We start from the raw sequence: 14,526 nt of genomic DNA, 5'->3' as shown, positions 1-14,526 counted from the left end.
ATAGGCCGTTCCAACATGCTGTCAAAATTAAATCAATATGGCTGCTGGAAGTAAAACATAAATGTTATTCTATAGGTTCTTAAATGTGTTTTAGATCATTTTTGTTGTGTTTCTTTGTAATTTTGTGTTGTACAAAGATTAATTTAACATTTTCTCTGGAAGTATTAATTTAGAAAGATAATATGCTTCATTGGTGTTGTGTTTTGAAGTGTGAAATGCAAAGTAATCCTGATAAAGTCAAGATAAAGTTCACTTTTAAACTGAACTAAATACGGTATCAGCTGAGAGACAACAATGGTTAAATGCAATACAATGTAAGGTTTTACTAGCGAAATGAAAATTCTCCTGTCCTGTCTGCTGTAATCATTTTATATCTGGTAAGTTACAATTACAACAGTAACGATTTTTGAAGATGTTAACATTTTAATCTTATAGGAAAACCAGCCGACTTAATCGATAATAACAATCCAGATTGGATTCCTTCAATAAATATGGGCTATAAACACAATGAAATAAGTTCCCCAAAATCTAAAATGAAGTGGTATCAAAGGAGAATTAAAAGAAAAAATATTCATATTGAAATTATTTATAAGGCACTGGACTGTCTTAAATTCTACAAATACTAGGTGGGTAAATGATTTTAGACATTTTTCATTATTGGTTGTAGGTTACTGTTACTTCAGTAGATTTGTTTACACGGGTAGAGTAATGATGCAAGTACTTGATAGAGTAGAGTAACTCTACCTGTAAAAATGCTCAGCACAGTAGAATAGCTAGTAGAGTGTATAGTAGGAGTTAAAGTAGAGTGACTAGCAACATATGGCAAAGTAACTACTCTATGGCCACCACCACTGCCAAAATGTCTACTCGGCTGCGCACTCTACCCATGGAACACGCTCAATTATGGCAGAGTAGAGTAGGTAGGAGAGTACATGGGGCCGCTGTCATTCTGGCTGGAATTGTGTTTTGTGTAAATAGTGAAAATGAAGTTCACCGAAGATGAAACTTTAAAACTTGTAGAGCTATAATACGGCGAATACCAGTGTTTATGGAATTTAGGTAGTGTATACTACAGAAATAAAAGTATGCAGCAAGCTGCGGAGGATGAAATCGTCGAAAGAATTGCAAAGGGGGCTTTGGAGTAAACAAGCTCAAGCAAAAAATTAAGAATTTAAGGTGCACTTATAATCAAGAGTGTTTAAAAATACAAAAATCGGTTTCACTATACTAGCATCACTACTATACTTGTACTCTCCTCATGTGAATGGTATCAAGCCATTTTTGGTAGAGTACTACTGCTATTCTACTCTCCTCAAAACTCTACCCATGTAAACAAGTCTGTAGAAACAGTGGAAAATGAGGTAGCTAGTAGAGTAGTAGTAGAGTAAAATATACTGGTTTAGCAAATTACAATGTTTTAAGGTGATACAGTAGCGATCAACAGGTAGCCAAAACGCGTTCCAAGATTGCCGCTGTAATTTTGAATATTTTTCGAGATATTTGGCACATGTATTCGTAATATAATAAAGAATGGCGGTACAGAGCCCAATTTGAAAAATATATTAATATGTGGAAATTACTCTGTAATTATACAATATTTAAAAAACGAGCCTATACTGCCATTAAGAAGAACAAAAAAATACACTTTCTTCAAATAAACTTTTTTATCCGATGCCTAGATTTTGTGTCATTTTGGAACTACTAATGAAATTAAAAATTTTAGTATTACGAATACGTGTGCCAAATATCTCGAAAAAATATTCAAAATTACAGCCGCAATCTTGGAACACGTTTTCGCTACCTGTTGATCGATACTGTTTCCTCTTAAGATAGTTTTAATAGTTATTTATGATATAAGTATTAAAAGTACAATTTTAAGACACGCATGTGAAAGTTAACTTGAAAAAATAATTTTATTAATGTTTTGACTTCCACATCAGATGTCATTGTCAAAATACAAAATATTCATTATTATTAGGTTTGTTCTAGCAAACAGTCAAACTAGTCAAAAACCGTCAGCAAACAGTTGGTCAGTGAGAGAACATAATACAGTCACCAGTGCTATCCCCTCTACTCACGCTGGTCCACTATTTGCTGATGGTTTCAAACTGTTTGAAACTGATGCTAGAACAAACCTATTATTATTATGCATATCATTATCTGTAACTAATATTTCTTCTGATTGTTAATTGTAAAGGATAGAAAAATTACCATTTTAATTTTTTTTAGAATCAGCTGAGAGAAGTGGTGTACAAAAAAACTAGGAAGGGAATGGAATATGTGGCTACGAAAGGCAAAAGAAATGAATACAAAGCAAATGTGACACATTTTTTTAAAAATATGTAGGAATATCAGTAAACTACATTAAAAATGTATGAAAAGATTTTGTGCAATAAAAATGTTTATATTTATCAAGGATGTATTATTTGGTATGGCCACATATCGTCAGTGATGTAATAATACATCCTAACTGTTTTTTCATGAGTTTTGTAAGAGAGACTAAAAACTTGTCTTAGGGTCACCTCCTGTTTTCATATGATATTTTTTGATTTGTTTTGTAGTAAATTAAACTATCTATGAACTACAAAACAAGTCAAAACTTACATATGAACACAGGAGGTGACCTTAAAACATGTTTTTCCATCTCTCCTACAAAACTCATGAAAAAACAGATAGGAGGTATTGTCACATCAGCAAGGATATACAGTGATGAGCGCCATAATAACCGGCAAAATAGCGCAAAAGATGGGCAACATATTTAATTGTGAGATAAAAAGAAATGAAACTAGTCGAGCTGGGAAATTTAGCGAAATTAACCTTTAAATTTACGTTATATTGATTGTTTCCCACCTTTACACATATCAGAGGAGTATGTCAACTAAAATTGTCACTGTGACAGTGGTAGTTTCCAAACTCATCTGATACGTCTGAAGGTGGGACACAATCAATATAATCTAAATGTATAAGTTAATATCGCTAAATTTCCCAGCTCGACTATTTTCATGCCTTTTTATCTCACTACTTAATACATCTTTTGTGCTATTTTGCGGGTTATTAGAGCGTTCATCACTGTATTTCTGGTATATCCAGGGAATGTCTAAAAATATATTTTGAATGTCCAAAGAACATTCGTGGACATTCATGGAATGTTCTAATAAGACATTCAGGTAATGTTTAAAATGCTGACACAGGATTTTCCTGGGATGTTCAGGGAACGTGTTTTTGGGGATATTCCAGGAATTTTTCAATGTATGTGTACCTTCTATGGACATATATGGAATATTTTGGTGTTATTACCGCCGCACTCCACTTGCGATTTGTAATCAGGAAGATTGAACACATTGTTTCAAATACAAGTCAATCCATTTGTGACTAAATAATCATGGATTGACTTCTATTTGAAAGAATGTGTTCAATCTTCACAACTACAAATCGCAAGTGGAGTCCGGCGCTTAGGGCTACTTCCTCTTCGGTAGTATGTATTATACTACAGAAATCAGGAACTTTCCTTCTAAATAATATGTATGCATCTTGGCCATCAAACAAATTCTTCCAAACATTTTTTTAAGGGGTTACATAGGTCTTGTGGGTAAAAAAGTGACTTTTTAAAAAAATTATATCTCGAAAACTAAAATTTATTTTTATTTATAATTGGAACATGTAAAAGTATAGTACTTAAGGTAGTCTCAAAAAAAGTTTCATCCAAAAATATTTATTTTTGTAGATAAGTTTTTTTGCGGTGGGCAGCATAACTAAGTCCAGTCTCATCTGAAATCAAAAAGTTTCTTGTAGTTTATACCTCTGGCTAGTAAATGAACGAAGGAATTAAAAAAATGAAATTTGAAGATTTTACATAAGTTTAAACACATTTTCGACCCCAATTTTTCTCATTTTTAAAGTAGTTCTTTTTTATAAAACAAAAATGACCTCATCTAATAAAAAATCCTTCGTTCATTCACTAGCCAGTGGTATAAACTACAAGAATCTATGATTTCAGATGAGACTGGACTTGTTATGCTGCTCACCGCAAAAAAGGGCTGTTGTCGAAAAATTGCAGTCAACTCTACAAAAATGAATATTTTTGGCTGAAATTTTTTTGAGAGTACTATACTTTTACATGTTCCAATTATAAATAAAAATAATTTTTAGTTTCCAAGATATAATTTTTTTAAAAAGTCACTTTTTTACCCGCAAGACCTATGTAACCCCTTAATAATTGCCTTTCCATGCTGTAGCAAACTTAAATTGTTGATTTCAAATTGTAACAGTTAAGTTTTGCAAAGTATGCTGCCCTCTTGTATCTTCTGCGTTATCTTCATCTAAAAACTTTCTGCGATATATTCGTTTTGTTGCTAAAATTATTTCCTGATCCATGGGTTGAATAAGCGATGTTGTATTTTTTGGCAAAAACATACAACTAAAGTTGCCATGTTTTGATCATAGAATATTTTCAGAGGGATGAGCAGGAGCGTTGTCTAATCAAAAAACATTTCACCTCTTCCGGCAGATTCTCAGTTTCTTCTCTTGAAATTTTTTCACTGCAGGTACAGTCGGAAAAAGATTGACGTGGCCGTTCATGGGTATTCTTTCATTTTTCCGACTGTACAAATTCTTTAAAAGGTAAATTTTTTAAGATATCTGGGGTGAACCACTATGATGAAATTATTTATTTTTATAGCTCCACAATTATATACAAATCCTACCTCAAAATATTTGTAAGAATTTAAATTCTTGAATGCCTTCATTTGTTGACCTGTGTAAAAACTATTACTAAGCTCTAAATACAAAAAAAACTAGGTATGTCCATGTAAGTAACTATGTCCAAGTTGTTACCCTTGAAAAACTTTTTCTACTGTAGGTTAACTCATACTCCTTGAGGGAAAATGGATCTATATACCAACAGCTTTTGAAAATATTTACTTATGTTTATTTATTCACTGCTTACAACTAAATACAGTCGTTAAAGTACTTCTACAGCTAGAAGCTATACGAAGTCAACAGCAAAATGTTCGGAAAATACAACTATAAAAAACTATTATACAACGATTAAACTATTATATAAAAACAATTATATAAACCACTATTTTATAACAACAATAACTATTTTATAAAAAAACTATTTAACGTAAAAAACTCAAAAAATTCAATGCGGTACAAATATAAGAATTTCAATGTTTGCCCTCCAGCTTTCAATTTAGTGTCATAAACGTCAAAGTCTTGAAATGGCCTATTGGTCACTGCGCGTGTACCACCTTTATCGCGAATGCCATATCGCGATTATCTTGGTTAAAAATCTGTATCTTAATGAAAATCTGTATCATAATGACGTTCATTATGATACAGTTAGTGACATCATAATTGATATATTATAGTATGAGAATAGAAAAATCAATGTTTAAACTTTTTATTTCTAATGGCACATTGTTATACCAAGTTTATCTAGGCCAAGGTAGTCCATTCTTTTTATAAGAAGTCGATTTTCAAAATTATTTGCATTTTCTCTTATAAACTTCACTGAATAAGGCTCCATCCTAAAAAACTACAATATTGTATTTAAGATTTTTACTTAATTCTCACAACAGAAAATACCAAACTCTGAATCGAAACGCTCCACCAGTCTCTGTGTGCCACTGCACAAATCTTCAATGTTTTAGAATCGCTGGTCTCACGGATTTTAAGATCTTTTTTTTACTATAGGGTTACTGTATAATGACTGGGTTCAATTTGAACTCTGCACTTGCCACGTGCATCTAGCGGTGTAGTGCAAATAAATTATATGAATAATAAATAAAGTTATATTTTAATGATACTATGAAATGCATTTATGAGGTTTAAAAAAAATATTTTACTGATACCTACCATAATATTTATGAGATTTAAAAAAAACGTATTTTAATGAAATTTGATTGGGTGTTTACTGCACAAGCGAACCAATGGAGAAACCGCCCCTGCTTTCTACCTCATTAAGTGGCCTAATATTGACTTGACCTTAGTTTGAAAAAGGAATATATTTTTTCTACGAGCGTGCAAAAATGTCTACTTTCGCGCACGCATTTTAGTTTAGAAAGTTTCACTTTTCCGCACGCATGTTACTTTTCCGCACGCGGTTTTTACTTTCCCGTACACGTGTTAATTTAGATATGTTAATATGGCCTTAAAGTAATTACATGCAATAAACTAATATTTAGATATTATTTACTAATTTATTTCAAATATATCTTATTGTGTTCCTGTTTTAATGAAATTAACTCGACAATTCGATGAAATAAAATTATTTTGACATAATATTCGAAAGTCAAATCGGTAGACAATAACACTCGTTTTGAATCATCGTCATGGAAACCAAGATCGTCGTCATGCTAACTAATTATATTGAAAGTTTGGTTTTGACAACCTTGTCAAATAATTAATTTGTGTATGTATTTTCATATTAATTTAATTAATTGATTAAGATTTGGTAATTTTTTAAAGATTCTTAGAAAAAATATTGTTCCTAACTCTTGCAGAAAGTCTCTTTTCCGCACTCGTCTGCTTGCCGAACTCCCGCTTCGCGTCGTTCGGCAAACTGCAGTCGCGTGTGGAAAAGAATGACTTTCTGCACTCGTTAGGAAATAGTATATTAAGTATGGAGAACGGTAAGGGTTTTATACCGATCGAAGACAATTGTTTGGAGGAGGAGCGGAGCGACGACTCCAATTATTGTCTGAGATTGGTTACCCTTAACGTTCGACATGCTTATAAAGTTTTTTGCACGATTGATACCATTATAAATTATAAAATTAAACATTTTCGTCATATTGACTAGTTTCATTCATTTTATCAAGATAGATACTTTGGTTGTTAGGTAGTAACTAGGGTGCATAACAACAATGGAGAATTGAGTTTTTATTTAGTTGTCAATAATTTTAAGTACAATTTTGATTATTATAAATTAAAATATGAGCGAAAGTGAATTTGAAGAAATTGAACGGGCTTGGGAAGAAGGGTGTTCCGCAATTATTCCCGAAAAATCCAAAATCCGTTATCCAAATACCTACCAAAGTTTTAAAAAATGGTGCGAAGGCAAGAATTTAAGAATCGAAGAAAAGACTCTATTGGCATATTTCGTTCAAAGACATATGCAGTTGAAAGCTCCTGGAAGCCTCTGGGCAGAATATTCAATGATTAAATCCACCGTTTTTCTTTATGATGGCATTGATATTTCCAAGTTTTCAACTTTGATCCCGTATTTGAAGAGAAAAAATGTTGGCTATAGGCCTAAGAAAGCGAGCATTTTTACACGGGAGCAATTTGAAAAATTTCTGATGGAAGCACCGGATGAAGAATTTCTAGTTCACAAGGTAATATAAGCTAGTTTAGGTAAAAGAAATACTCTAATGAAGATTTTTTCATAATTTGTAGGTCGCAATGATATTGGGAATATCTGGTGCCTGTAGAAGAGAAGAATTATATAATATTACTATGAATGACATCCAACAAACCGATGGTTTAATGATTGTAAAAGTACCCAATACAAAAACGAACATCCAGCGTACTTTTACAGTCGTTAATAAACCAGACGATAAAATTCCATATGTAGAAATTCTGCAAAATAATTTAACAAATTGTACCATAAGTTTCAATATTAATAAATAATTCGTTAGTTTTCTTTATTCTTTCAAAAAATAAAATAAAATTAAGAGATTTTTTAACTCGACGGTAAGTGAATTACTTACCGTCGGCGTCGAGTTGGAGTACTTACCGTCGAGTTGGATTACTTACCGTCGAGTTGCTAGTAAATGTCACCTACTGACGTAAAATCTGTCACGGTAAACAGTCAAAAATGATCAATCGTGCAAAAATAACTATTGCGACCAAGCAGGGCCGACTGCGAAAATTTTGCGTCCGACTTTGCGTCTCGAAAGGGTTACGGGCGACCCCTCTCGAAAGGGTTAAAAATAGTTCTAGAATTCTTTTACAATACACCATTTTAAAGCAAAGAAAAATAAGCTTTCTTTTTTATTGAGCCATGTATATACCTAAATGTACAAGAAAAAAAGTTAAGAAAAATTTAAAAATAATCATTAAACATATAAAAAATCGTTAAAAGTATAAAACTTTGAAAAACCATATCTTGCTTAAGGGGATGGGTACGTATTTTCGGCTGCAATGCTATTCAAACGGGGATTCATTTTTTTCGAATCCTGAGAAAACTAATAAGTATTTTTGAAAAATTTAAACGCAGAATGAAAGATTACGTTATTAGCGAGTGCCGAAAGTCCCTGAGAACTTTTAAAATATTTATTTTAATAAGTTACAGGGGTGAAAAACTAAGAGAAAATTTAGTGTGATTTTGAATTTCAAATATCTCATTCAAAATAAACTTTTTATTTATTCTAAGGGACTTTCGGCCCTCGGTAATAATTTAGTCTTTCATTCTGCGTTTAAATTTTTCAAAAATATTTATTGGTTTTTTCAGAATTCGAAAAAAATGAAGACAATGTCCGGGGTAATATTTTCCAAATCTATCTTTGTCTTACAACGCACTCAGTCGAATAGAATACTGTCAGCATATTGTCAGTCAGACAGTGACAATCAGTGACAATTTTAAATATTTGACATGGTATCGGGAATATTTTGAGTTGTTGATTAAATAACGTTGATATATTATAGTGTATTTGATAAATTGGTTTTTTCAGAATTCGAAAAAATGAAGACAATGTCCGGGGTAATATTTTCCAAATCTATCTTTGTCTTACAACGCACTCAGTCGAATAGAATACTGTCAGCATATTGTCAGTCAGACAGTGACAATCAGTGACAATTTTAAATATTTGACATGGTATCGGGAATATTTTGAGTTGTTGATTAAATAACGTTGATATATTATAGTGTATTTGATAAATAATTGATTTAGGACGTGAACTTAATAAAAAGTTATTTATTGTGTATTATTTGTGGAAGATCCAAGCAGAGAATACATCAAGATAATATATTCTGTGATCCAAGTATTTTGTTGTTAAAGATGTTCAAAATTGTAAGCGTTCCATAGTAACAATATATTATTAACAAATCACTTAAACACTTTTCCTCTTTTCTCGATTGAGTATTAGTTTTTGTTGTACATATAAATTATTACAATCACTGAATACATAGTTAGTGAAAAAATTATCACATTTATTAACTGAATTAATAATTTGCAATTATACAAATAACAGTTATCCAAGAACGTTCAAAAGCCATCTCTTTAAAGTTAATCAGGACATTGTCAAGTAGAATGACGTTCGAGTAATGTTTACATATCCATGCCAGTGTGAATTTTACTACACGTAATATAGAACAATGTTTGCGAAATAATAAAGAAATGGCCCAAAAGTGCTGTGACTGGCGAACTTTGAAAAATCATATTTCGGAAACTATCAATCCTAAAGACTTCTACTAAACGTTATTTTAAAGAGAAAGGATGGAAGGTTTTTTTTCTCTTGTGTGAAGCTGTGCCTATACCTACTCATATCCACGTGGTAAAAAAGTTATGGGGCAAAAAACAAAATTGCTTTCCTTCGTGTTTTTTTTGCTTTTTTTATAATTTATGTTTAAAAAAGAGTATTGTTGATTTAGCTGAAAAGGTGATATTTCGATGGTAAATTTAATTTGGAACAATTTTTCTGTAGATGTGTGTGTACGAAAAGTGCATAGAACTCACCCTATGCACCCTAGTGCATAGGGGTAATTCACCACTTTTCCAAAAACGCACTCCTTTAAATGGTAGCACTCCGCGGTTTTTTCATATTTAGAGATCCATTGACTATATGAAACAATAAAACCCCTTGAACGTGGGAGTTCCTTTTAGCCCTCTTATTTTGAACATAATCAATAGCCTAATAGTAAGGGAAAGAAATAATAAGTTATGGAAATAATTGATTTATATGTAACTAACTTACAACTTAACAACTAACCGTTATATTAAGAATTTTATTATATGTATAACTAAAATAACTAACATTGTATAAATTAATTATTTTTATCTTTTAAGATAAGCTGAACTAAAAACGATGTTTATTTTGGTTTTAACTGTTTCTTTTTATTTCCAGTTGTGTCAACAATCTCAATTTCTAAACTCAGTCCAGTTACAAAATATTCAACAAATTTTTCTTGACGGTATTTAATATGAAAAGATTGAAAAATAACTCATCGGTAAGTTGTAGTCAGTAAAGTTCACAGTTAAGTTTGTGTAATAAATAAGAATAACTTAGATATACTAAAATCACAACTAAGATGCACTAGAAATAAACAAACCACCACACTTCATTGTTACGAGGAGCACTCTCGAATCATGATTTACAATGTACAAACTTTGTAAATCATGATTGGGATTTATACAATATGTTACGATAAAAGTAGATAATTGGTAATTGTATACGATTACCGGTAATTGTATACAATTGTTTACAATAAAGTCGACGGTAAATGTAGGAAATTATTTTCAATTATCTACTTTTACCGGTAATTGTATACAATTACCAAGGACTAACGGTAAAAGTATAAAATGATGAAACAAAAACAATAAATTTCAATAAATGTATACCTCGTCCAATTTACTTACCGTTGCACGTCATCCGCGCCATAGCCTGTGACACGATACCAACACGAAATATCTAGGCGGTAGGTGTGTTCCCCTTTAGAATCATTTTGATTCTAAAAAAGAACACATCCACCGCCTAAATATTTCGTGTTGGTATCGTGTCACAGGCTATGGCGCGGATGACGTGCAACGGTAAGTAAATTGGAAACGGTAAGTAAATTGGACGAGGTATAGCTGTTCAAGAAGTGTGATTTTTATTGAACTGAAATAAAAACAAGAGACAATTTGTATAACCTGATTTGAATTGTTTGCCAGAATTAATAGTACTACTTGGTTACTATTTGTGGTAACATGGAAAACTCTCATGTTTTACATTTACTTTTGCAAGCACATCGCTGATAGCCTTGCCCACCCGACAAAGACGATTTTCCAACATATGTTCTTGCGCAATGAAATGTTTAGTTTGGGGACCGTGTCTAGAGGAACGAATGATTGCAGATGGTAAATTGATTTCTGCTATGCTGAACTGGGGCAGTCGCCCTTCCTTAGTACCCAATTCGTATAATTCATTTTGAACACTCATAGTAACCGCCAAAACATTTCTAGAATCACTTCGTGCCCCGTCAACAACTGGTAATCTTAATTTTACCGCATCGCATCACTGACATTGCCAGAGGGAAATTTCAAGTTTGATGTTTTCAGTATTTTCCTTGCTTGCTTTTCAAGACTTTCCTTTGCACGTTTCCGTTTAATTGCAACACAATCTTGCCTCTCTGAAATTTGACTAGAAGATACTTCTAGAATCGCATTAGATTTGTTTACTGATGGTTGCTCAGATTGTTCTGGTTCTTGTTTTATTAGAAGCTTATTTGGTTCCTCCACTCTGCTTCTTCACATTTTTCAGAATCAGGACCTGAGTGGGTTTCTTCGACTTATTCCACCAACGTTTCCAAATCTTTAGTCGAAATTACCAGAGAACGGCAGTTCTCGCCAGTGGCGCACACCCACACCCCCCATCACGCGACACTATACACGAAAATTTCGGTTGTCTAAATTTGACGGAATTGAAAATTGTACCAACTTCCATCTTAAAGTTCAGGAAAAGACTCACCTATTCATATATCAACCATCCATTTTGGTCCAAGGGGGGGGGGGGGTTTCCGGCCCTTCCTATTTAGGGCCTGTTTTTCGTTCTCGTCCCTAAAACTTCCAAAATCTTCGAAAATTTAAGTCAGACCTTTGCGGCTTCTAATAGTACTGATCATTACCTTTCCAACGCATGTCTAATTTTGAAAATCGGTTATACCATTCAAAAGTTACCGAGCTCAGAAATATGACTCAATTTCTATTTAAAAAAGGGAAAATGTTTGTGGATATGTATTTTATGTATGTATGTGGCTGGAAAAGTTAAACCGATCTGAATTTTTTTCTGTGTTTGAAGAGGGGGTCAGGGCCGATTCAGAACCGGTATAGTTTGTGACTTTTGACCACCCATAAGCCAGCTATAGGACTTGGTAGGTACAAAACGCATATTTTTTGAGGGTATATATCTTCGATTCAAGAAGAGACAAGAGAACCGCAAATACACCAAATCAATAGTGTTAAGTTTAGCTTTCAAATGGTGTTTAAGCCGTCAGGATCAGACATGCACACGGCTCAGTATCGCCGAAAAACTGAAAAACTCAACTTTTAAAATTTTGGTTTTTCGACAATTACTCAAAATTTCAACCTACGAATTGAGCCAATAACTGAGCGCTTGTTGAAGGAATCTAGACGAATCTGACGGGGTATACCTATATCTGGGAAAATTCGAATTTTTAAGTTGTAGGCTTCATAAGTATGATTAAATCTATTTCCTATGGGAAAAACGGTTTTCAATAATTCCTCTAATAGCTTCAGTTATCATACTTGACTTTAGATGCATCAGATACTACTTGTCAATACGTTTCAAACTCATGTTTAGTGAATAAAATCGGTTAAGCCGTTTAGAAGTTATTAAGCTACAAAAGTATAATAAAATTAACGATTATTCCCGAAATGATTTATGTAGTTATAGTGGTTACGACGCTAAATTTGATCTGGCAACGGGCAATCCGATTTCATTAACCGGCCATCGCAATAATTTTTTTCAATATATTTCGAATAGAAAAAAACTTCGAAAACTCCTGATACAAGAATAAAAAACAGCTAAACGCCGTAAAAATGAGTGGCGCATACAATATTCCAGCTACAAAAGATCTGATATGAATATTAAGTGGCGCGAAAATGTATTTTCATTTTGATGAAAAATAAAATTTTAGATTTATTTTAAAAGATTTTTACATAATATTAAATTAAATTTGAAGGAAACGCGCCACAAGAGTTTCAAAATTCAAACTGTATCAAAGTTACTTATTTGTGGCGCGTTTGACTTCAAATTTAGCAAATATTCTGGAAAAATCTTTTAAAATAAAACTAAAATTTTATTTTGCATCAAAATGAAAATACATTTTCGCGCCACATAATATTCATATCAGATCTTTTGTAGATGGAATATTGTATGCGCCACTCATTTTTATGGCGGCGGCGTTTAGCGGTTTTTTATTCTTCTAATATTTTCTAGAACACCTTCTGGTAGTGATGAAGTTTTAAAATCAATTTTGGCAGGATCCTCCAACCATAGCTTCATATGGACTGCAATTGTTGCCAGAATGTCGGTTCTTGGCGAATTGTACACATCGAAGACCCTCTGACCAGTTGTTTGTTTGGTTGGAACACAACAGGACCACAACATATTTCCGATGTCTTGATTCGCACGTTCAACAAATCCTTCTGATTGACTGTGTCTTGGCTTACCGTGTACTATCTTCAAATATTTCCAAGTGGAGCACAGTTCTTCCATAATTCTGTTGGAGAATTCTCGTCCATTGTCGATTTGAAGAATGCCAGGAGCTCCAAAGGCACAAAATATGTCAAGAAGAACTAATGCTACTTCTTCTGCACGTTTAGTTTTCAACGGTCGTAATGGACCGTGATAGTCGTGACGTCAAAACGTCAAAAAAAGTTTTCCAAACACGTTGTGTCTAGGTACACGCTAAAATGTACGCAAATAAAAACGTTAAACTTCATCAAGCTAGTGACTATTTAGCGTGGGCAGTGACTGTATATTTTGATACACGCTATTTTGATATGTTTAGTGTTTGTTTGATAGAAAAATATTTGTTATGACGTTTAATTCTACCTAACTTTTTTATTTGCGTACACGTTAGCGTATACCTAGACACAACGTGTTTGGAAAAATTTTGACGTTTTGACGTCACACTATCACGGTCCATTGTACAAGTTTTGTTAAGTGATTTTGGTAAACAAAAATGAATTTGGGTTTGCATATCGATCAAATCTATTTGACATCTACTATTCATTTCTTTTGACAAAATTGGTTTAACTATTAAAGATTTTTTGGAACTTTAGATTTTAACTGGCAAGTTTCACACAGATCCAAATAGATCATTATGATTTCTACAGTTATGTTCTTTTCTATTCTTCTAACATTCTTGTTCTACCTCCATGCCCAATAGATAATGTAATGCACAGTTCTGTATGTAGGTAGGTTAACACCAAACGTTTGTCGGTAAAGAAAACACTTCAAATATATGTAGGTAACATTTTTGTTAAACACGAAGTACATGCCAAATCAGGATAGAAACACTTTTTATTTTATGTCTCAATCAACACTGCAGACTGAAGACGATTACGCACGAGGTAAAAAAAGCCTTTGCGCTTGCGTGTCGATCGTTATAATTTGTTTTTTTTTACTTTTACCAAGATCCTCAGAGAAATGTATACAATTACCGGTAAAAGTAGGAAATAAAGGGTTTTAATGAATATTTCCTACATTTACGTCGACTCTGGTAATTGTACCTATACAATTACCGGTAATTGTGTACAATTACCAGATTATCTACTCTTACCATAACATATACAGG

The 14,526-nt window shown here is 32.7% G+C and overlaps 1 protein-coding gene across 6 annotated transcripts in view; it reads left to right on the top strand.

Moving 5' to 3' along the window:
* LOC126890038 (uncharacterized) overlaps positions 1 to 14,526 on the top strand; it is a 619,722-nt gene that overhangs the window by 30,693 nt on the left and 574,503 nt on the right. For 5 of the 6 annotated variants that reach the window (XM_050658857.1, XM_050658856.1, XM_050658858.1 and 2 more), the window contains exon 2: positions 10,071 to 10,173. The exons of the other annotated variant lie outside the window; for it this stretch is intronic. In XM_050658857.1, the coding sequence (XP_050514814.1) occupies positions 10,147 to 10,173 (27 nt within the window). In that variant the 5' untranslated portion in view covers positions 10,071 to 10,146. The remainder of the gene's footprint in view (positions 1 to 10,070; positions 10,174 to 14,526) is intronic. 6 annotated transcript variants of the gene reach the window in all.

This window comes from Diabrotica virgifera, chromosome 8, assembly GCF_917563875.1.
Source record: "Diabrotica virgifera virgifera chromosome 8, PGI_DIABVI_V3a".
Classification (NCBI taxonomy): Eukaryota; Metazoa; Arthropoda; class Insecta; order Coleoptera; family Chrysomelidae; genus Diabrotica; species Diabrotica virgifera.
The sequence above is the reverse complement of the archived record's forward strand: the minus strand, read 5'-3'. Positions and strand labels throughout refer to the sequence as shown.